Genomic DNA, 25593 nt, shown 5'->3' with positions numbered 1-25593 from the left:
GTATAAAAAAGGTTTAAAATAATTTCGTTGAAGTTATTTTAGGTGATGCATTAGGGGGTTATAACGTACAGCATGGATACTCATTTTTGATAATGCTTGGTCCTCTTACAAATAGGTCAGTTAGCAAATTCATTTTTATCTTTTGTATTTCCTAGATGAAGTGGCATTTAAAAAATTCATGCTGTCCAGTTACAGTTCTGTTAGAAATGTAAAATGTCATCGGTCATTTCCTAAGACTTCCATTCAGAGAAATGTAACACAGAAGAGTTTTGGTTGAGAGAAGTGTAATAAATTCCTACAACTGTTACCATTACATGATGGCATATTGCAAGTAGCTTTCTGGAAATGTTCTGTGAGGTTTGGAATTTAAGAAACAGTTCAAGGTTACTTAAAGCATATTTATTTAGGGTTAAGTGATGCAAGATTTGTTCTCCAGAAGGCTATGGAACTGGGTAGCTTTGAGTTGATAAAAAGAGACAATTGAAGTTTGACCTTATAAAATATGTAAATGGCAAGTGGAGTTTCTTAAACTTTGAGATTGAAACACAGTTTGGAATGAAATATTTGAAGTATGCTATTCTATTTTTAAAAATTTATAGTTTTCCATTATGAAAGTATGTGCATGTGTTATTACGTATGTGCACGTATATACATACATATATATAACAATACAATTAGAAAATGTGGAAAATCTAAAACATTAGGAAGAAGGAAAAGAGAACTCTGGTAAACAGACAACTGTAGACATCAGTTGTTAACATTTCTTCTAGTAATTTTTTATGCATAGATGTTTTTTGTTGTACGAGCTTAGGAAGGAATGAGAATAATCAAAGTTAAGATCATAATGTATATGCAGGTTTATATCTGTCTTCATTTAATATTTTGTCAGTATTTAATAGTATTTTCTATGCTATTGCCCAGTATTTGTAAACATACTGGCTGCTTATTATCCCTTTGAGTGACCATAACAGTTTTTCAACTATTTCTTACTATCAGGCATTTAGGTTATTTGCAATTCTGTGATATTTTAAATGACTGTACATTTTTTGTCAAAGGTGCTTTTCCCCTCCTTTTTTGCTTTTTTTCTTAGATTCTCAGAAATAGGACTTCTAAGGGGTTTTGAGAATGAACATTTTTGTGATTCTTGAAAAAAATACATAAACTGCTTGTATCAGTTTTCACTCTCATGTGTAAAAGTGTTCGTGAAACTGCATCTTCCCCAGCATTAACAATTTCCTTAAAAAGTGAGGAGCTGGCCAGATCATGAGTCCCATGAGAGCAAGAGACAATTTGTGGGGCCGAGGCCCCATTTTGGAGTAAAAGTCAGGCTACTGAGTTCAAATTAACACCTGATTCAAGTGAGGCTAGTTGAACCATGGGAGCCAGAGTATGTAGCTTCAGAGTGGGGGAGAAGGTGCAGAGCGAGCAAAGCTAGAGGTGATCTAGAAATACCCAGGATGAGTCAGACGTTGGCACCTTACGCAGTCCCATTGTGCTCTTTCTGGGGGATAGGAGTAGTCTTTTTGGGGAATGGGGTACTCATAGAAGCTGTGAGGGAGACTTACTTTTGCTCTTGATGCTCTTTTATGCTATTGGAAAAATGATGTTTCTTTTACCATTTATATATTATTTCTTCAACGAAAAGTTAGTTTATGAAAAAGAAGAAACCAAAGAAAATTACATTTCTTGATTATTATTAAAGTTGCATGCTTTTCACATATTGTTCATCTGTTTTGATTTCTATTTTATCTGAATTCCAGACAGTGTAAAATTTTGTGGTATGAAGTGTCAGATCATTCCTTTTTTAATGGAAAATTTGTCTTATAAGATTTGTTTTTGTTAAAATTTTTCCCCTTAGATTACTTTTCTCCTCATTATTAGGCAGTAATGGGTCCCTGGGCTCATTTGCTAATTTGCTTATTTTCCTCCTTAGTCTTCCCAAAGATATGAATTTAGTACACTGTTTCCCAACTTTTTTCCTGGATTGATGTCCTTGCGTGTGTCTACATTTGCCTCAGTATGGCTCAGAAGCCATGTTTTCAGTAAGCGAGATGTGAATTGGAGGTGAGCTAGGCCTCTGAAAACAGTATCCCTCACTAAGTTTCTGACATAAGGAAGCTGACAAGGAACTGAGGATTGGTCGGGCATGTTCAAGGTTGTGGGGCCATTGATTTGGGAGTCCACATGTGTGGTGGAGTATGTTGATGAGAGAGAAATGTGGGAGGGTTGAGGGTCCCCAGGAGCAGGAGCTTCCCTTAAGTCAGGCAGCCTTGGCAGGGGAGCCCAAGTCGGGAATCCAGAATTAGTGCTAGGTGTGAGATATGTTGTGGCTGTAGAGAGGCGGGTGCCCGTTGTTTGGTTAGAAACTGGCATTTCAGTGAACTGAAGACAGGATTGGCAGATTTATATTCTATACTGTCACTTATCCACATTTGAGTATCAACAGAGTTCTTCAACCGCTGTAGTTAACCAGTCTTTAAAATGAACCGACATGACACCCCTGAACTGCTTCATCAGTGTGTAGTGAGAGTCAAGTTTCATGGTAGTAGTTCATTCTTCTGCTTTTGTTTATTTACTCTTATTGGGTTTTATCACTTTCTTCTAATGTGTGTTTCATTCCTCATTTTTGAAATCTCTCTCTTTTTTTTAAAGATTGTATTTATTTATTTGTCTCAGAGAGAGAGAGAGAGGGGGGCGGAGGGAGCGTGCACAAGCAGGGAGAGGAGCAGGCAGAGGGAGAAGCAGACCTCCGGCTGAGCAAGGAGCCCGATGTGGGGCTCGATTCCAGGACGCTGGGATCATGAGCGGAGCCGAAGGGAGGCGCTTGACTGACTGAGCCACCCAGACGTCCCGTGAAAATCTCTTTTCTGTTTTCTTTTCTTTGGTAATATGTGTCATGTGCTTACTCTTTGTGGCCATCCTCATTTCAGATTTCTTCTTTCTTGCATGACCAAAAAATAAGTAGAATAGAACTTAGTATATATAGAATAATACATGTGTAATATATTATTACATATTATGTATTATACATAGTAATATTACACATATTATGTAATATACATAGTCATATAGAGGGAAATACTTATTTTTCTCTTTTTTCTATACAGGCCTCTTAATTTATGTTCTCCCCCGCCCCTCCACCCCTGCTCCATCCTGGCTTGTACACTTCCCTGAAGAAACTTTGAACATTTTCTCTGTCTCTACCCAAGAGAGTGGAAGGCTCCAACATCTGCCTTGTTAGACCATTTTAAAAATATGTCCTAGTCTTAGGAAGTGATCACAATCTTGTAATATCTTCTCTGTTCTCCCCTTCTAAACAAAGTGGCTCAGACCACAGATTACGTAAGTGAAAGTGGTATGTAGCAATAGTGGGGGGATTTTTATTTTGTGGAGCCTGTCTGTACCTCCCCTGATGGGGATGCTTTTCGGCTAAGTCATTTCTCGGTGAAGTGTGCACTGAATGGCCAAAGAGGTCAGATGTATTTCCATGTACTGGGAGATTGTATTTTAACAGGAAGGGACTTGTTGGCATATCTTTATGCACTTAACAACTAGGTTGAATTACTTGAATTCAAATTGGTAAGAGATGTTTGCCAGCTTATATGCTTTTATATATGTATTTTATTGTGGGATATAGGCTGGTAACTTACCAAATAGCTAAAGAGAAATGATAGAATTAAAAAAGTACAAGTTGAGGCAACTAAACTTTTTTCTTTTTGTTCTAGAACAGGGACTCGACTACTTGACCAAGAAATGGAAGATTGTATATTTTTCCTATTAATGTTTAATGATGATCTCTGAAGGAAATGCATAGCAAGTTACATAATGACCATCTTGAGTTCTGTACTGTGTTGCTATATCCTTTTTTTTTTTTTAAAGATTTTTTATTTATTTATTTGACAGAGATAGAGACAGCCAGCGAGAGAGAGAACACAAGCAGGGGGAGTGGGAGAGGGAGAAGCAGGCTCCATAGAGGAGGAGCCTGACGTGGGGCTCGATCCCATAACGGCGGGATCACGCCCTGAGCCGAAGGCACACGCTTAACCGCTGTGCCACCCAGGTGCCCCAACTATATCCTTTTTAAAAAAGATTTTATTTATTTATTTGAGAGAGACAAATCAAGAGAGAGTGAGCAGTGGGGGAGGGAGAGGGAGAAGCAGACTCCCCCGTGAGCAGGGAGCCTGACGTGGGGCTCAATCCCAGGACTCCAGGATCATGACCTGAGCTGAAGGCAGACGCTCAACAGACTGAGCCACCGAGGCGCCCCATGTTGTTATATCTTATTGATACTTTGTGGTCTTGAGTAGCTCAAAAGGAATTTTCAGAATCTTGAGGTCAAGAGGTTTGCCCGTGAGGACTTTCATACTCTTCTTATCAAATCATTTCATAGCTAGGGCTGTGTTTCATTACTTACTTTTTCCTCTGTTCATCAAATCTTTATTTGAACATCACTTAAGACTTGTCTGTCCTGTACATAAGAGAGCATTTCATGATTTCCCCATTGTCATTTGGTGCCTGTAAATCAACCTACTTAGTAGATCGGAGTAATTGCTGTCTTTTTAAAGGATGAATTTTTTTTTCTTTTTACCTTTTGTTTGTTTTCTTTTGATAGAAGGCTTTTCTGGTGAGATTAGTTATGATATTAATGAATGTGATTACGTGGTACTATGTAAATGAAACGTGTCAATGTTTGGAAGATCTGCATAACTCCGTGAATCAGTATTTTCTAAATGACCAAGTGCATGATGGTACAAAACCACACATGAAGCAGAAGATACATTTAAAGTGCAGGATAGATGAGTAGAATTTAATATAAGAGTATATGAAACGTTTATTAATATAGTTTCAGATTCCACATTGCAACTAACCTTTAAGAAACTTCCACTTGTTGAGTTTTGGTATAGTATCCAAGAAGAATATATCTAGAATTATTTGACAAGGCTATTAAGACACTCCTCTCTTTTTAAAGTACATATTTGAGGCTGGATTTTTTTCATATCCTTCAGCCAAAACAACATATTGCAACATTGAACGTAAAAGCAGTTATGAGAATTCAGCTCTTTTATTAAGCCAGACATTAAAGAGATTTGCAAGAATGTAAAACAATGCCGTGTTCTATTTCTTTTGGAAATCCTAGTGATTCTGTTAAAAATGTTTCTATGTTAATACGTAGTAGGTTTGTTATTTTAAAATGAATTAATGAATATTTTAAAAATTTTTCAGCTTTCATTTTTAATATAGTAAATTTAATACCTATAATTCATCTACACAGGAGCTCTTTGGTGTTCTCAATACTTTTTTAAAAAAGAGCGTAAAAGTTTTCCAAGACCATATGTGTAAGAACCCTTGATGTAGTGCTTAAGCAGGGACTTGGAGCCAAATTGCTTAAGTTTGAAACTCAGCTTGATTGTTTAATAGCTCTGAACAAGATATTGAACTACTTTTTCCTCATCTCTAAAGTGGTGTAGTGGTAGACTTTATAAGGTTGTGATATGGATTAACTTGAACATATGAAAAGTTCTTAGAATTTATATAGCATTTGGCAAGCTATATAATTGTCACCTGTTGAACATTGGTAGTGTAACATGCATTCTGTTTTATTGATGCTGAATTTCTAGCTTTCCAGAGATTGGGTGTTTGGAGGCATTAACATGGTCAACTGTTATCAGTAGTGTCCTATATCCACAACCTTTTCCAGAATCCTTTTTCCTCCAAGTCAGTGGTTCTCAACCTTTGCTGTGCATTTGAATCACCTCAGGAGCTTTAATTTAAAACGAACACTCCAATACCCAAGACCTCAAAGATGGACCTCAGATTAACCCAGTTGAACCAGAATCAGGAGGTGGGGCGTAGGGCCCAAGCATTAGTATTTTTAAAGCTCTCTAGGTGATTCCATTGCAAAGACTGGTAGCCACTACTCTGAAGTCTGAGCCTCTGCCTGGAGGTTCTGCCTTTCCCTCCATGTTCTCCAATAAATAGGAGCTGATTTCTCTCTTACACTCTTTATACCATCGTGCCTGGAGGTATGTATGTGTTCTCCTTGCTCTTCAGTGCTGCTTCCAAGGAAATTGCCGTTCCCTTTTCCCCAACATTCTCTATGTATATGATTTAACATGCATATAAATGATTCTTCCAAGCCAGGCACGCTTTTGGTGTTATTCCACACCTTGTCAGTCCCTGTTACCAGCCACCTCTGTTCCTTCAGTTGTAACCGTCCTGTTCTCTGACCACACCTCCCGTCTTTCCATTTTATTCTTCTTAGTAGTTATCTGTTACTAGTTATCAAATCCATTAGTCTTTTTATTCATCCAGTAGCACTGACCTTACAATTAACCGCGGTGTTACTGCCGGACACCCACTGGTTGACCTAATTGGAGGAGCAGACCTCGCCCCAATGAGCATCAGCCCACCAGGCTTTAATCACCTTGGTCATTCTTATTCTATTCACTGTCCTTGAATTTGCAGCAGCCCTAGTTCAAGGTTATGTATTTTCCCTATTAGTAAGCCTTTCCCCCATGTAGTAATACCTAATGACCCAAACTCAGGACCTTTGGTCCTGCCACCCTTTCACAAATTCTCACCCCCCCTACAAACTTGCTTGGCTTTTTCCTGGTTTAACGTCCACTGTCCATAATTATAATCATTCTTTCGCAAACCCTCTAAGATCTTTGCCTCTCTTTCTTTCTGTTGTGCTTTCCTGGCAAAGTCCCAAGCTTTGCTAAATCCAAATTCCTCTCACTTCACATTTGCACCCAGGCAACGAAATTTATGCTAATTGGTCTCACTTAAAAACCATCCCTCTAACCTCAGTGGGGCTTTTAGTGCTATCTGGAATTCCTCCTACATTTCTCCAGTCCATTTATTCTACTAAATGACTCTTCTAAATGACTATTTCATACTTTCTTCTCCAACTTCTAATATCCTTTCCTTCTTCCTGACTCCCATTTGATGACCTTCCTTCCTGGTTCAAGGAGAAAATAGAAGCTCTCCGGAGAGAACTGCCACATGCTCTTGTCACCACACGGAGCAACCCGCCTGCACTTAACACTCATTTATTTGGCTTTTCCTCCTGTTCCAGTGGATGGGCTGTCTGTGCTCATTTCTAAGGCCAGCCCTCTTAGAGATCCCATCCCTATCTACCTATTTGCTTTCTTTCCTCCTGCGATTCTGCCTCCCACCCCCATCTTACTTCCCCCCTTTCTCTACATGGACAGTCCAGCAGACTACAAACATCTGAGTGAAACTTTCCCTTGACCCCACACTCCCCACTAGTTACCAGTTTGAATTGTTTGTCCTAGCTATGTGCACTTTCTGCGCATCCTTTCTGAAACACTTGACAGTCACGTCTTACGTTACCAAAGAGCACCTGTCGAGGATGCTATTCATGGGCGTGTCACTGGGCCCCGTGGTCAGCTCGCAGGCTTCCTTAACTCACCTTGTTAACACCATTTCACACAGCTGGTCCCCTCTTTCTCCTTGAACCACTTCCTTCACTAAAGGATGCGTGCTGTATGGTGCTCAGTAGCATTTATTACCATCTACTGATCTGTTTCATTTTTGTGGTTTATTTTGGCCCACTAAAATGTAAGCTCCTGGAGAGCAAGGGCTTGGCTTGTTTTCTTGACTGCCTAGAACGGTGGCTGATGCTTAATAATGGGCATTTGATAGCTATTGTTGAATGAACGTATGTGAGCTTCACAATGACTGGGTATTGACCAGATCTTCCCCCATTCCCAGCTCATTTCTTGCTCATAAGCTGTCATGGCCATTTCCTTCCTCTCTCTGAACATTGCATTTTATGCTTTATTTTCCCCTCTTCTCTACTCCCTCCATTCCTATCATTTCCAGGCCAAACCATCACCGGTGTGCTTATATTTCTGTGGGGCTCCAGTGTTTACAGAGCATTTATTTATATCTGCTATTATAGGTGCAGATGGTCTGTGGTTCTGGGTTGAATAATGTTAGCATATAATTCTGGATTTATGTGCAGATTGAAAAAAAATAAAATTGTAAAAGAATAAGAAGGAAATTAAGTCTTCCAGGGCTAGAATGATGGTCTTCTAGGATGTCTGGGTTTCTTGTCTTATTCCTACCCTGCTCTACACTTTACTCTTTCTGTCTCCTCATGATGAAATTCCACCTTGATTTTCTGCAAGGATTTGTAGAAGGCAGGAGAAGTCACCAAGCTCAAAAGGCCCTTCTAACCGCAGTTCTGAGTTTGTTGTTAATTAAGAGTAATCTGTTCCTCTTAGATTTTCATAACTCTTCTCCTCTATGTTGATGGGCTAATGTGATACTGGATTTGTAGGAAAATTCCTTTTTTAACTGGCCTTTTATTTCTGACTTCTGCAGAACCTTGCCTCCTGGAATCCTTCAAATCCTGAATGTCTGTTACTTGTGGTGAAGGAACTCGTGCAGCAATATCACCAGTTCCAGTGCAGCCGTCTCCGGGAGAGCTCCCGCCTCATGTTTGAATACCAGACGTTACTGGAAGAGCCACAGTATGGAGAGAACATGGAAATTTATGCGGGGAAGAAAAACAACTGGGTAAGGTTTTTTGAGAACGGGAAGAAAAGGTGCTTCATCTGTAATAAAATAAATCAATTCAGATGTTCATTTATAGCCATTTCCTTAGATAAATATGGTTTTGGTTGCCTGTGTACTTCTCATAATTTAGAGCTTGAAGGGCCTTGAATGTTCATCTGGTTCAGTTTGTTCCTCGTAACGATCACCTGGGGAAGTTTGTGAAGTTTGGAGTCTCCTGTCCTCAGCCCCAGATGTTCACAAGTCAGGGGTGAAACCTCGGGACCTGCCTGTATAACAAGGTCCCTTGGAGGTTCTGATGTAGGTCACACAGGTCACATATTTGAGACACTGACAAGCGCCCTGTCTTTTTCGGTGTAGAATGCCTCCCAGTCAGATAAGGGAGGCCAGTAACTCTGGAGGTAGCTGGCTCGTATGGAGCCTTGTATAATCTCTTTTTGTAATTTCTCGACTTTGTAGGATCTCTTAAAAATGCAGGTCGGATCACATCTCTCCTCTGCCCAGAACTTACATATACTGTCTTTTTCTCACGTGGTAAAGCCAGAGTCCCTCCAGTGGCGTAGAAAGGCCCTGTGTGCTTCCCATCACCACTGCCCTTCACCCATCATTGCTTCTCTCACTTTGTCTCTTACTTTCCTGCCTAAATATTTCCAGCTTCACCCTGCTAGCGCCCTTGCTTCTGCCCTCGGGGCTCTGTGTAGCTTTCCCTTGTCTGGCATAGATCCCCTAGATATTCTCATGGCTAATACCCTTCCTTTTTAGTTTTTACTCATATGTTATATTCTCTGTGATGCCTGTGTTAACACCCCCAATATTTTTTTTCAAGTAGACTCCATGCTGGGATCCCAGGGTGGGGCTGGAACTCACGACCCTGAGATCAAGACCTGAGCTGAGATCGAGAGTTGGTTGCTTAACCAAGTGAGCCACCTAGGCGCCTCAACACCCCCCATTTTTTTAAACAACTTTTTTGAGGTATAATTTACATACCATGAATTCATCTGTTTTAAGTGTCTGATTCAGTGATTTTTAATACATTTGCCAAGTTGAGCAACCAGCACCACAATCCAGTTTGAGAATGGTTCCGTCACCCTGATAAGCTTGCTCATGCCCATTTATGGTTAATCCTCTTCCCGCCTCTATCCCAAGAGAAAGTAGTTAGGAACTACTAAACTGCTTTCTCTCTATAGATTTTCTTCATACAATGGTGTCATTTGATTATGTAGTCTTTTAGCATAATATGTCTGAGCTTCCTCCATGGTGTAGCACGTGTCACTGCTTGCTTTATTTTTGTGGCTGAATGATTCCATTGTATAGACAGACTGCATTTTGTTTATCCATTTACCTGTTGATGGACATTTGGGTTGTTTCCCCTTTTTAACTATTACGAATAATGCTACTACAAACACTCATATGCAAGTCTTTGTAATACCCCCCCTTTTTTAAAAAGATTTATTTATTTATTTGAGAGAGAGAGAGAATATGAGCAGTGGGGGGTGAGGTGGGAAGGACAGAGGAAGAAGGAGAAGCAGGCTCCCTGCTGAGCAGGGTGTCCGATGTGGGGACTTGATCCCAGGACCCTGAGATCATGACCTGAGCCGAAGGCAGATGCTTAACCGACTGAGCCACCCAGGAGCCCTGCATAACGCCCTTTTTTAAAATCGTATCTCTCACACCCCCACTTTTACTCTGCTCTATATTTTTTGGCATCTGTTTTTACATACATATAATTAGCATGTTGTATTAATATATAGTACTGCACAAAATAACCATTCCAAAATTTAGTGGCTTAAAACAACAACATTTATTATCATAGTTTTTGTTTGTCAGGAATCTGTATAGACCCTCTGATAAGCTGAACTCAAGGTGTTGGCCAGGGCTGTAGTTTCCTCGAGGCTCAAAAGAGATGGACCCATTCTAAGTTAATTCATGTGGCTGTTGGTACCATTTAGTTCCTTGTGGGTCTTTGGATTGAGGGTCTTAGTTCAGTGCTGGCTGTTGGCTGTTGGCTGGGGCTGCCTTCAGCTCCTTGCCTCTTCACAGGGCCTCTCCACAGGGTAGCTCGTAAGGTGGCAGCTGGCTTCACCAGAGCAAGCAAGCAAGAGAGAGAGTGTGAGTAAGGCAGACGTCACAGTCTTTATGATCTAATCTTGGAAGTGACATTTCATCACATTCGCTCTGTTCTGTTAAGTCCAGTCCCTGTGCAGGGGAGGAATTACATGAGAGGGTGAATACCAGGGACCGTTGGGAGCCACTTAGAAGCAGCCTGCCACACTCATTTATTATGTTTATTGTTTGTGTGTGTCTCCTCACTGGAATGTAAAATTTCGGGACGGCAGGTATCTCTGCTCTGTTCACTGTTGTATCAGAAACACCTAGAACAGTGCCTGCCACATTGTTTACTTTCTATAAATATTGTTGAATGAATGAGTGAGTGAATGAATAAACATGAGCCTAGTTAACCATGGAATAACTTTAGGTTCCCTTTTCTGTCTTAACTCTTCTAGGTTTCACTTAGTCTTCCTTCTCTGAAGTTAAATATGCCTCTTCTCCTTTTATTCTTCAGCCTTTTCTTAAAGGGCATGTTTCCCAAGGTCTTACATATGATTAATGCCTTTGAATCAGTAGGTCTAAAATTTATTGTTACAAATCATCTTATTTGTTCAGTTCAAATTTTTTAAAAACTATTTTGTTTATTTTATTGTGGGAAAAGGCACATCAGATTAAATTTACCACCTTCACCATTTCTGAGTATACAGTTCAATAGTGTTGAGTATCTTCACATTGTTGTGCAATACATCTCTAGAACTTTTTCATCTTGCAGATTTGAAACGCTGTATCATTAAGTACCAGTTCCCCTTCCTTCTAGCCCTTGGCAACTACCTTTCTATTTTCTGTTTGTCATTTTGAGTCTTTTAGAGTCTTCCAATAAGTGGAATCATGCAACATTTGTCCTTTTGTGACTGGCTTATTTCATTTAGCATAGTGCCTTTGAGGTTCATGCAGGTTGTAGTACGTTGTATGTGATAAATTTCATTCCTTGTTAAGATTGCAGAGTACTCTGTTGTAAGTGTGTACACATTTTGTTTATCCATTTACCCATCGATGGACACTTGAGATGCTTCTGCCTCTTGGCTATTGTGAATAAAGCTGCACTGTATAAGGGTGTGCTAATACGTCTGCAAGATCATGCTTTGAATTCTTTTGATTATATCGCCAAGAGTGGGATCACTGGATCATATCATCAGTGCTATTTTTAAGTTTTTAAAAACCTCTTTACTATTTTCTATAGTGGCTGCACCATTTTCAGTTTCCACCAACAGTGCAGAGCTTAAGGCTTTAAACTATTGATGATTTTGCATCTTGAATCTGTTCACATGAATAATAAGGAAAACTTTGTTGAACTTAGTTTATCCTCTCATCCTAGCATTTTTCTTATTAAATAATCATCTTAGTTCTCCTCTCAAAAACAGTTGTTAGGTTAATTTGGCATGACTTCTTGGTGAACCTGTGTTGTCTTTAGTGCTGATAGACTCATTTGAAAATGGGAATCACTGTCAAACTAATTGGTCTTTAATTTTTAGGATTTTCCTTCCCACCCAATTCACTCTTTGAATATTAAGGCTGAATTTAAATATATCCAGTTTTATGGCACCTTTTCTGATCTAAAAAGTTTTTAAATTGCATTTGACCCTTGAACAACACAGGGTTAGGGGCACCATCTCCTCCCCTTACGCCCCCATCATGCAGTCAAAACTCCATGTATAACTTTGGACTTCCCCAGAACTTAACTACTAATAGCCTACTGCTGACCGGAACCCTCACTGCTAACATAAAAGGTCGATTAACACATATTTTGTATGTTATATGTATTATATACTGTTTTCTTACAATAAAGTGAGTTAGAGAAAAGAAAATGTTATTGAGAAAATCTTAAGGGAGAGAAAATACATTTATAGTCCTGAACTGTATTTATTGAAAAAAATCTCCCCATAAGTGGACCCATGCAGTTCAAACCTGTGTTGTTCAAGGGTCAACCTTATATTCATTGGCTCAGCTAATACTTGACTTGTAGACCATCTAGATGTTGAAGTTCAAATTCATTTAAAGCAGCTAGTTAGTTAAAATTTATAGTGTTTTGAAAACTTTGTATTTAATGTTAACTGATTCTTCATTCTTTACTTAAAAAGCCTACTACTGCTATACGTACCCCAGTTTATTTTGATTTACTATTGAGTAATCTGTAAGGATTAGGGCAATGGGTATGGATTCAGGGGAAGTGAAGAAACTGAGAATCCCATAACAAGGCAAGGTGGACAGTTAGAGGTTAAGCTTCCAGCAGAGTAGGGCTAGGGAGGGCCTAGTAGAAGTGGGAGCTGAGACTACAGAAGTGAAAAGATAGGTGTATGAGTTAGTCACTGGTCAAGGAACAGAATATAAAGGTGTCTTGAGGAATGAAACACATTCAATATTGGCAGACTGTTTCAGGAATGCATTAAAGGACAGTCTGCGAGTGGAATCCAACACTAGACCAAGAATTTGGACAATAAACACAGGACCCTGGCAGAAAGCAAGGAACTTGATTTTGAGTTGTGAGCCAAGACTTTTTGAATCTGGGACTATGAGTTTCCTTTTGCTGCTGTAAAAATATGTCACAAACTTGGTGGCTTAAAACTACACAAATTTATTATTGTTCTAGTTCTGGGGGTCCGAAGTCTGAAATGGGTCTCCTTGGGCTAAAATCAAGGTGTCGGCAAGGCTGTGTTCCATCTGGAGGCTCCAGGGGAGACTGTGTCAGGCACTGAAGAAACGGGCAGTTGTGCTCTCGGAGGTATCTTTGAGAAACTGTAGAGAAGCAGAAAGATCCCAGAAGACTGTAGAAAGGAAAAATGTGGAGATTTTTAAAAGAAATTATACTCAGGTCTTTACGTGGATGATTTGCAAACATTTTTAAAAAATATATTTTATTTATTTATTTGACAGGGAGAGAGAGAGAGTGTGTGCGCACAAGCAGGGGGAGCGGCAGGCAGAGGGAGAGGGAGAAGCAGGCTCCCCGCTGAGCAGGGAGCCCATGGATGTGGGGCTCAATCCCAGGACCCTGGAATCATGACCTGAGTTGAAGGTAGAAGCTTAACTGAGCTACCCTGGCGTCCCTTGATTTGTAAATATTTAAATAAGAATGCAACAGTCAGGTGGAAGGACAGTTGGGTAACCCAGAAACGGATAAGGCAGTTTATTTTACCCTTGTAAGGAAGGTGGATGCCATTGACTTAGATTATCTCATTTTCAATAAAGCATTCTGTCATTCTCCCTTAGGATTCTACTGACTGTATGTTCCTTTCTTGGTTGTTGGAATCTGTGGAAGAGCTACACCTAACAGATTGGATGTAACTCTTGTCAGCCATCAGGTGTCTTGTGGAATGTCACAGGGCTTTTCTTTTGACCCTATTGTTTTTGTTCACTCTTTTATTAGGACATCGAAAAGCTTACTTTCCAAATTTTCTGATAACACTGAGTTTGAAAAGGTAGTTACTGTGAAAGACTACAGAATCCCTTTAAAGTTATTTTTATGTTTTTATGCCCTGGAATGCTGCAGCAAACCCCCAAGATGGGGTTGGATAGGGTTAAGCCAGTGCAGGACTGATGTCCATTTATGGAAAGTCTACTCTGCTAGTCTTGGGTAAAAAGGGTAAACCTCCCCTCCCCCCCAAAAAAGGGTAACCCAGAAAAGTTTAGGGTAAAAAGTAGGCCAGTCACAGCTTTTGCTCTTGAAGGTGTTAAAATCCAGTTGCAGAGACTCCCTACACATTTGTGACACAATGAAATAGCAGTGCCAGGTAGATTGTCTCAAGTGGAAGTACGGCCTGTAGAAGAATTTGGTGACTGCTGCCCCTGATGAACAGAACCCGCTGAGGCCTTAGGGAGGGTGCACACAGCATGATAGGTAGAGGAGGGCCTGTGTAGCAGTTGGAGAATAACTTAGGGGCATGGCATCCATGGGGAGCAAGAATGGTAAGCACACATATATGACTGGTTTACTTATCAGTAAGATCACATCTATTATCGCTCTCTTTTTAAAGATTTTATTTATTTGTTTATTTAGCAAGTGTGCACACATGCAAGCAGGGGGAGGGGCAGAGGCCTAGGAAGAGAGAGAGAAAACCCTCAGGCAGACTCCCTGCTGAGCTCGGAGCCAGATGTGGGGCTCACGGCCCCAAGATCACGATCTGAGCCAAAATCAAGAGTTGGACGCTTAACCGACTGAGCCACCCAGGCGCCCCACATCTCTTATCTCTTATTGGAATATTGAAGCATGAAGACTTTTTATATGAAATAAATTGATCTTTGTGAATTAAGACATTAATATGCTGTCCAAATAAAACACCGTGCGATCCATATGTTATTCCTGGCCTAAATGTAAATCCATTTATTTTGGTTCTCCCGATCCGACTGGTCCATCTGATAAATACTCTCTGCGATGAATCTAAGACTGTGCGTAATTATTTAGTACCTTTGGATTACAAAATCCCATATGCTTTTGAGAGGATGGCGACTGCTTGTCTTCACTGAATATTTCTTTCTGCCACATATATTTATATTCTTAACTGTCCATTTCTGTTCTAAAAGTGTGAGGCTCTTAAAAACCTGAGATGCCTCTTCTATGTTACTGTCTGCTGGCAAAAGGAAAATTTTAGTCAGGTACCTTTTCTGCGTCAGTTGAGAGGACCATATGATTCATGTCTCTTCTCTTATTAATATGTTCTGTCACACTGATAGATTTGTGAATGTTGAACCACCCTTGCATCCCAGGAATAAATCCCACTTGGTCATGATGGATAATCCTTTTAATGTACTGTTGGATCCTATTAGCTAGGATCTTGTTGAGAATTTTTGTCCATATTCATCAGGGATATCAGTCTGTAATTATCCTTTTTGATGGGGTCTTTGCCTGGTTTTGGGATCAAGGTAATGCTGGCTTCATAGAACGAGTTTGGAAGTTTTCCTTCTGTTTCTATTTTTTGAAACAGCTTCAGGAGAATAGGTATTATTTCTTCTTTGAATGTTTGGTAGAATTCCCTAGGGAATCCATCAGGCCCTGGACTCTTGTTTTTTTGATCACTGCTTCAATCTCATTACTGGGTATTGCCCTATTTAGGATGGCAGTCTCTTCCTGTTTCAGTCTTGGTAGTTTATAGGTTTCCAGGAAGGCATCCATTTCTTCCAGGTTGCCTAATTTATTGGTGTATAGTTGTTGATCATAGTTTCAGCATCCTTTCCTGATTAAAACTCTTCAGAGTGTAGGGATAGAGGGTACTTTCCTCCATTTCATAAAAACCATCTATGAAAAACCCACAGCAAATATCATTCACAGTGGGGAAAAGCTGAGAGCCTTTCCCTTAAAATCAGGAACACGACAAAGATGCACACTCTTGCCATTTTGTTCAACATAGTACTAGAAGTCCTGGCAACAGCAATCAGACAACAAAAAGAAATAGAAGGTATTCAGATTGGCAAAGAAGAAGTCAAACTCTATCTCTTCGCAGATGACATGATACTTTATGTGGAAAACCCAAAAGACTCCACCCCCAAATTACTAGAACTCATACAGCAATTCAGTAATGTGGTAGGATACAAAATCAATGCACAGAAATCAGTTGCATTTCTATACACTTAACAATGAGACTGAAGAAAAAGACGTTAGGGAATCGATTCATTCATAATAGCACAAAAAACCATAAGATATCTCAGAATAAACCCAACCAAAGAGGTAAAGGATCTATACTCTAGAAACTACAGAACACTGTTGAAAGACATTGAAGAACACACAAAAAGATGGAAAAACATTCCATGTTCATGGATCAGAAGAATAAACATAGTTAAAATGTCTATGCTATCCAGAGCAGTCTATACTTTCAGTGCCATCCTGATCAAAATACCAATGCCATTTTTCAAAGTGCTGGAACAAACAATCCTAAAATTCACGTGGAACCAGAAAAGACCCCGAATCGCCAAGGAAATGTTGAAAAAGAAAAACAAAGCCGGAGGCATCACGTTGCCTGATTTCAAGCTGTACTACAAAGCTGTGATCATCAAGACAGCATGGTACTGGCACAAAAACAGACACATAGACCAATGGAACAGAATAGAGACTTCGGAAATGGATCCTCAACTCTGTGGTTAACTAATCTTCAACAAAGTAAGGAAAAACATCCAATGGAAAAAAGACAGTCTCTTCGATAAATGGTGCTGGGAAATTGGACAGCTATATACAGAAGAATGAAACTTGACCATTCTCTCACACTATACACAAAGATAAACTCTAAATGGATGAAAGACCTTGATGTGAAGGGCGCGTGGGTGGCGCAGTCATTGGGCGTCTGCCTTCGGCTCAGGGTGTGATCCCAGCAATCTGGGATCGAGCCCCACATCAGGCTTCTCCGCTAGGAGCCTGCTTCTTCCTCTCTCACTCCCCCTGCTTGTGTTCCCCCTCTCACTGGCTGTCTCTCTCTGTCAAATAAATAAATAAAATCTTAAAAAAAAAAAAGACCTTGATGTGAGATAGGAATCCATCAAAATCATAGAGGAGAACATAGGCTGTAACCTCTTAGACATCAGCCACAGCAACCTCTTTCATGACATGTCTCCAAAGGCAAGGGAAGCAAAAGCCAAAGTGAACTTTTGGGACTTAATAAGATAACAAGCTTCTGCACAGCAAAGGAAACAGTCAGCAAAACAAAGAGGCAACCCATGGAATGGGAGAAGATATTTGCAAATGACACTACAGATAAAGGGCTGGTATCCAAGATCTATAAAGAACTTCTCAAACTCAACACCCAAAAAACAAATAATCAAATTAAAAAAATGGGCAGAAGATATGAACAGACACTTTTCCAATGAAGACATACGAATGGCTAACAGACACATGAAAAAATGTTCAACATCATTAGCCATCAGGGAAATTCAAATCAAAACCACATTGAGATACCACCTTTCACCATTTAGAATGGCAAAAATTGACAAGGCAAGAAACAAATGTTGAAGAGGATATGGAGAAAGGGGATCCCTCTCACGCTGTTGGTGGGAATGCAAGTTGGTACAGCTACTTTGGAAAATTATGTGGAGGTTCCTCAAAAAGTTAAAAATAGAACTACCCTGTGACCCAGCAATTGCGCTACTGGGTATTTACCCCAAAGATACAGATGTAGTGAAGAGAAGGGCCATATGCACCCCAATGTTAATAGCATTGTCCACAATAGCCAAACTGTGGAAGGAGCCGAGATGCCCATCAACAGATGAATGGATAAAGAAGTTGTGGTCCATATATACAATGGAATATTACTCAGCCATCAGAAAGGATGATTACCCAGCATTTGTATCAGCATGGATGGAACTGGAGGAGGTTATGCTAAGTGAAATAAGTGAAGCAGAGAAAGACAATTATCATGTGGTTTCACTTATTTGTGGAACATAAGGAATAGCAGGGCGATCATTGGGAGGAGGAAGGGAAAGATGAAGGGGGGGTAACAGAGGAGGAGACGAACCATGAGAGACTGTGGACTCTGGGAAACAGACAGGGTTTTAGAGGGGAGGGGGGTAGGGGGATGGGCTAGCCCATTGAAGGGTATTAAGGAGGGCACGTGTTGCACGAAGCACTGGATGTTGTACACAAACAATGAATCATGGAACGCTACATCAAAAGCTAATTATGTACTGTATGATGACTAACATATCATAATAATAATAAAAAAGGAAAATTTTAATAGCCATGGAGAAGAGGAAGAGGGTTCTGATCTCCTGTCAGCCTTCTGACAAGCCTGCTAATTTGAAAATCAGTGTTCTGTCCATACCACCTCAAAGACACTCTTCTTATTTCCCCCAAACTCCCATCTAGAAGGTTTCAGCAAGTGTTCACTTGAAAGTTAACATTTTTAAGAAAACCAGCAAAAACCCTTTGTTCTTTGCCTTTATCTTTTTATGAAGTCATTTGTCTTATTGCTTTGCCCATCTCCTTGAATGAGTAACGTTAGTCTTGAACATTATATTCTTGATATGTGGTGGTTTTGTAATTTTTAGTAAGCACTGTTCTTTTTTTTTTTAATCTGGAGAAAACAGATGATACATTGGAATGTAAGCTTATATGTTCAGAATGAACAATTCTTATGTACCTGCATGGTCAGAGTTATTTTTTAAGGTATATTTATTTATTTATTTAGAAATAACTATAGATTCACCAAAGAGGTTTTAAAATAGTACAGAGGTCATGCATACCCTTCACCCAATTTCCTCCAGTGGTTGCATTTTACATAATGATAGTACAGTATGGAAACTAAGAAATTGACCTTGGCACAATGTATGTGTATGCCATTTACCACATGCATCATTTCCTGTAACTACCACTGCAATCGAGATACAGAATTATTCCATCACCACAAAGATCCTCCCTCCTGCTACCTTTTTGAGCAGAGTTAGTTTTAAGATCAGAATGTTAATTTTGTTGAATGCCACAATATAGGCTACAGGTATTAAAATCATATATACTCCTTTGATACACTACATCAAAATAAGGGTACATTAAAAGTTTTCTCAATGGGTAAAGGCTAAGTCTCATTTTATATTACATGTTTCAACTGCCTTGCCAGCATTTCCTGCATGGGTCTATTGTATCTGAAGAACCAGTGTGTGTTAATTTTAACAAAGCACAGTAAAGAAACTTGTGATTTTTCTCTTTGGCTTTTAATTCCCAGAACTCAAAGTTAGTTTATCATACCTAAGATTTTGATCAAAGACATTTTTCTTTCCTGCTATGAAGTGAATGTATTGAGATGTTCCACAACCACATGTTTTCACATTTTTTACATATTAAAGAATACCAGTGGGTGATCTATGAGATAAAACAGTGTTTTGGCAACATATTTTTTCCTTTTGTGGGTATTTTCTTAATAATGACATATACTTATATAATGGAGAATGTGAAGCAATTATCTTTTTTTGTTATTGTGGTTGACCCCAAATCCCAGTAAGCTTTTAGGAATCTATGGCTTATAAATTAAGCTCTGGCAGCATTTAACAATATTGCGCAGAAAAGAAAGCAGCCATTCCACGAGGAGCTCCTCGTTTGAGTTAATGACCTAGCCTTCTGTCATCTCATCCTGCTGTGATGTTACATTTGAGGGGAAAGTATACGAGATTTGTTTTAAAAAAATAAACTGAGGCATATTAAAATTTTTAAGAATGAAGAAATCAATTCGAAGTGGTTAGGAGCATTCTACTGACAAAAGCTAGGGGGCAGGCTTTTTGTAGAGAAGCCACAGAAACAAAGCAGGGGACTTATTGGCTGTAGCCTAAGTAGTTGCATTATTTGGGAAAGCCCAGTCGGCTGTTTGTGATTGATTGTTCTTCCTAATTTTGAGGCATTTATAGGAAATGATTGGCTTAGATTTCAGTTTGCTTATATCAGCTACCAAGGCATGAGAGCCACCTCAGTCCGATGGTCTCCTTGTTTGGTTACTTTTATAGTAGTATGTGTTAGAGTGTAAAGTCCTTCAGAGCAGCGGCCTGGATACATAGGAAATGTATTGGAGGAAGAGTGATCTGGGAAGTGGGAGCTTCAGATGCTAATTCTGTCATCAGTTTTGTGCATTTGTGACTATAGGTTTTCCCTGTGTCACTTTCCTGGAGGTAACTCCCTTGTCATCCACCCTTGACACAAAGATAAATGAGATCCTGTGTGTGGGAAGCAAACAGAATTAAGCAAACATGGAGTTATGTAATATAAAGTATTATTAGTATCATTAGCCTTCTCTTGTAAATAGTTGAAGTGAATTATGATAGTAAGGGCTCCATAAATTCTAGGTTAGTGGTTGTTCCTGTATTATCTCTGAAAGTGCTGTTACTCGTAAGGTACCATATGTGGATTAGTAGAGGTTGATGTCACTAAAATGCAGATAAGGAATGGAAGGCAAGGTGAAAGGGAAGGTTACTTTTTAAGAGGGAGAAAGTGGTGCTGGTCTTTCCAGGAGCAGTTCTGATGGAGTTCTGGGCTGGGGAGAGCAGATTGCAGGGTGTTAGGAATGCAGGTGGAGAAAACGAAGTAAAGACAGTAGGTTTAGACAGTTTTTGGAGAAAGAAGGAAAAACCGTATTGTCTGGAAGAAGTGGTGGGGTCCCATGATCACCCCCCCACTAACCGGATGGCATGTATCCGCCTTCTGTGAGGAGTGTGCCAGGTCCGTGGTATTTGGTAGCTCAAGGAGGTCTTTGGGGTATTTGTGACAGAGAGTATCTGACTGAATGTGGAGATTGGTATTAATGGAACAATGTCTGGAACTGTGCAGTCCAGTGCAAGAGCCGCTAGGCACACACAGGTGGCTCTCGAGCACTTGCAAGGTTCCTCTGAATTGAGATATATGCACATGTAAAATACACACCCGAATTCAAAGAATTCATACAAAAAATGATCTCATTAACAATTTTTATATTGATTACATGTGGAGATGAGAATATTTTGGATATATTGGGATATAGTATTAAAAGTGATTTCACTTGTTTCTTTTAGCTTTTTAAATGCAGTTATTAGAAAATATTTAAAATCTTTAATTACATACGTAAGCGTGGCTTCCATTTGTGTGTTGTATCATCTTTCTCTTGGCTAACACTGGTCTATAATGAATGGTGGGAGAGGAGGGCCAGAGTGCTAAGGGAGGGATCAAAATATCTGGAGAGTCTGGACACATGTGGCCTTTTTACCTCCCGCTGTGAGGATGGAGTAGGTGTTCTGGCATTGCCTGTGAGCCTTATGTAGCAGGGGGTCTGAGGGGCTTCTCTCATAACCCGTGTCGAATTTACTTACGCTGCTTGGGAGTTATGCCCTAAAGGCATTTGCCTTGTAGACAGGGATAAACTGGTGCTTGTTCCTTTGAAAAGGGTGTAGTGTGGTAGTCAGCTGTGTTACATGCACTTCTAGAACGGACAGATTTGTTTGTTTTTGTTGTTAACCACATGGAACTATTATAAGTTGAACATGATTTAAAATAAATGAACCCACGACAGGGGCTCACATTTTTATTGTTTTTGTAATGGATTTGTTAATATTGAATTTTGACCCGTATGTCAGTAGGAGTACTTAGGCTCTTGCTAGCAGTAGTTTATATCTCAGATTTTGACTCCATTCATAAGAAGTGTGTACACCTAAATTAAAGACCTTAAAGGTGAATAGGATAGCTTTTTCAGTGTTACTGACATTTAAAGGGAATTTTATTATTTTTTTAGATAATAGAAATACCAGTAGGAAAGTCACGTTTCTTTTAGCAGCAGGGTGCATCAAGTGGAAAAGACCGGGTTTTATGGAGGCATATGAAACACAAAGGAAATCCTTTCTGCTTCCTTTGGCTGTGCCTTAGAGAGCAGGTTTGAGGAAGGACTGGAATCCTGCCCCCTCCCCTCTGTTTGTGAGGCCACGTGTTCTGAAACCTTGGGTGCCCTGCCCCATTTCCTAGATGGCCATTTAGATCTAGGGAGCACCCTTTACACAGTTTTCTCAGCGTGAAAGGGAGCTACAAGGGTCTGCAAAGGACCAGATGCTTTCTTTCCGTGTAGTAAGAGGAAAAAGGCGAAGAATCCTGTATTTGAAGTGTTCTATCGGGAAACCCCTCAGATTCTTTTATGGCTTTGGGAGAGTGTACATACAACTTAATTTCCCCCCCTTCCTAAAAAATGTTTCCTAGTTTTTCAGTTATTTTCAGTGAATTTATGGTACCACTAACTTTTCTACTGTAAAGAAGCATGGAGGTAGTGTTGACTAGTTCAGAAGGAGAGGAAGCCAAACAGAATTCTTGCCTGAGAATTTGGAGTTAGCACTGAGAAAGTGAGGTTGGTTTCCTTATGAGTAACTGGTGTGTCATACATAAATTTTTTCTCATATTATCTAATCAAAAGAATCAGAAAAATGGGAGGTAGAGAGAAAGTAAGATGAAGCACAAAGTGAGCAGAGATAAAGAGAAACTGCTGAGGGTATTCAGGTCTTTCGAACTGAGGCTGGGCTGTGTTTTTAGTCTTAGATTCCATGAGATAGCTCATATCCTTTTAAGAAATTATCTTTCATTTGCTCAGGTGAATTTCAAATGGAATTCTGTCACCTAAAATGCAGAGTCCTAGCTCAGTTACTTCCAGAAGCATCCACTGAATATCCCTGTCAGAGCATCACATCATAATATTTTGTTCGTCTACTTAGAGTAGACTTTAAGCTCCACGTGAACAGAGATTGTATTTGGTTTGTCTTAAGATCTCCATCATCACCTAACCTGGCACCTGGCACAGTAGGTGTTCAGTAAATGTTTGTTGAATGAATGAATGAATGGATGAATGAATGAGCGAATGCATGAATTATGAGCATCTCATTATGTACACTTTTATTTGCAGATTCCTTTTTAAAAAGATTTTATTTCTTTATTTGAGAGAGAATGAGTGTGAGCAGGGAGAGGCGCAGAGGGAGAGGGAGAGAGAGAGAATCTGAAGCAGACCCCACACTCAACACGGAGCCTGACGCAGGGCTCAGCCTCACCACCTTGAAGTCATGACCTGAGCCGAAATCAGGAGTTGGACACTCAACCGACTGAGGCACCCAGGCGCCCCTGCAAATTCCTTTTTAAAAGTTTTTGAGTGGGTAATATATTCATATTGCTGAAAAATCAAAATCTGTTAAAATATATGTAGTGAAAAGTCTCCCTCCCGTCATTGTCCTGTGTCCACCCAAATCAGAGCCACCGTTCTTTCCTCCTCCACCCCAGGTAAGCACTGGTATAGCTTTTTTCTAGTGTAGCTTTTCAGAGTTTCAGTATGCACATATAGGGAAATACAAATATATATATATAAAATATATATATATATTCCCCTCTTTTAATGCAAATGAACATATATTATACACCATGTTTGGCATCTTGCTTTTGACCTAACATAGCTTAGGGATTTTTTTCCCCAAATATAAAGAGCTCCTTCATTCTTGTACCTGTCATTTTGCATGTGTTCAAGTATGTCTTATCAAGTAAGATAAATAACTAGAAGAGGAATTGCTAGATCAAAGATTATGTGTGTTTATAATTTTATCTCTAAAATGCCCTCCATAAAGTTCATACTAATAATTTATTAACCCAGCAGCAATATATCAGAGTGATTATTTCTCCACAGTGTTGCAACAGTATATTGACATATTTGTAGATTTCTGTCAAGTTCGACTTTGCATAATGGCCTGGTAGCTTCTGCACTAACCCTTCCATACATAACAACTCTAAGCTCTGGACAGAATATAAAGACATGTGCCTGAAGATGCTGGATAGTGATTGAAAGCAATTAGGTACTGGATAGAAGTTGATACTTGAAAGAAGGGAAGGCAGAGTTTACAGGACAAAATTAAAACATTGAATATATGTGAAAGTAGAATCCTGGAAGGAGAGGAGAGGAAGAGGGAGTAGGGAAATATTTGATGAAATAATGCCTAGATATTTCCAAATATGGTGAAAGACATAAATTTACAGATTCAGGAATCTCAACAAACCCTAACCAAGAAAAATGCATGTCAGAATACTGAAAACTGAGCATAAAGAGAAAATCTTAAGTGATCACAGGAAAATGACACTTTATCTGTAGGTGCGCAGTTATTTGAGTCAACGTTGACTTGTCATCAGAAACAGTGGAGGTGAGAACACAGTTCAGTGATATCTTTAAAGTCCAGATTTCTGCCAGTCTGGTAAAAAATGATATTCAATCTAATTTTAATTTGTATTCCTTTTGTTATGAATGAGGTTAAACATTTTTTCATGTCCAAGAGTTATTTGTATTTCTTTTCTGTATATTTGTTGCCTGTTTTCCTCTTGGGTTTTTTAAATCTTTTTTTTCAGTAAGGTCAGCTTTTTGTGATAGGGTTGCAAATACATTTTCCTCTGTCAATTGTCTTTTGACTTTGCCGATGGTGGTTTTTTGCCATCCACAAAATTTTTATATTCAGGCCATCAAATTTACCCCTCATTCCCTTTATGGCTTCTGAATTTGGAGTCCTATTTGAAAGGCATTCCCTGCTGCAAGGTTATAAAGGCATTCATCAGTGTTTTCTTCCTTATGGTTTCAATTTTGTACACTGAAATGCATAATCCACGTGGACTTTATCTTCATACATGATGTGAAATATGGACCGAACTTTATTCCTAGATGACAATGCCGTTGTCCCACATCATCAATCATACACTAAATGTAGTTGGCTTTATTTCTAGACTTAGGTTTCTGTTTGTTGATTTAGTACCAGTATAACCCTTCTGTAATTTCTTTGTCTTTATTCTCTGGTATAGCTAGCCACCCCCCCCCCATTGCTATGCTTCTTTGAAGTTTTCCTGGCTGGTGTTAATTGTTTATTTTTCCACATGGTCTTATGACTTGGCTTTCTAAGAGTTCCCACAAAATAATGAACCCCAAAGCCTAGACAGGTCCAGTCTTCCTGAAATATCAGAGCACTCTGCTCTTTCTTGGACAGATTTTTCACAGGTTGTAATTTGTAGGAGCATTATTTTGGTTAATGTCTGACTCACCCACTAGATGATAAGCCTCAAGAGAGCAGGGGCTGTCTCCTTTACTCATTATATTTGCAATACCTCATCTAGGGTCTGACAGACACATTTGAGGGTCTTAATTCATAGTAGTGAATAGGATGGATGGATCTTGAGTCTTGAAGTTGAGCTGTCTTTATTACTCTCTCAGTGGCTTTGGGCAGTTTCTTGACTGTTCTAAGCCCAAGTTTTCTCATTTCTGAAATAGGTGTAAGGGAATTATATCTATTGAACAGAGTTTTGGGATAATTAAATAATGTAGTTTAGAAAACATTTTGTGAAGTGTGAGATGTTATGAAATCCTAGTTAGACTGACTTTGGCTTTCCTTTTCATATGTAATGGGTAGTTATGCATTTGCCAAGGAACAGTCTGCAGACTTGGGCTGTTCGTTGTTAGAATCCATTCGAAGAATCACCCTTACCCAGTTGTCACCCTGTTACATTTGTAGTCATTCTTGAGT

At 39.5% G+C, this 25593-nt stretch overlaps 1 protein-coding gene across 2 annotated transcripts in view; it reads left to right on the top strand.

Annotated features, from left to right (window-relative positions):
* The window catches only part of BABAM2 (BRISC and BRCA1 A complex member 2), a 404421-nt gene that overhangs the window by 108963 nt on the left and 269865 nt on the right, over positions 1 to 25593 (top strand). For both annotated transcript variants that reach the window (XM_034659718.1, XM_034659717.1), the window contains exon 5: positions 8353 to 8547. In XM_034659718.1, coding sequence (XP_034515609.1) covers positions 8353 to 8547 — 195 coding nt within the window. The remainder of the gene's footprint in view (positions 1 to 8352; positions 8548 to 25593) is intronic.

Source organism: Ailuropoda melanoleuca, chromosome 4 (assembly GCF_002007445.2).
Source record: "Ailuropoda melanoleuca isolate Jingjing chromosome 4, ASM200744v2, whole genome shotgun sequence".
Lineage (NCBI taxonomy): Eukaryota > Metazoa > Chordata > Mammalia > Carnivora > Ursidae > Ailuropoda > Ailuropoda melanoleuca.
This window is presented reverse-complemented; position numbering and strand designations above follow the sequence as displayed.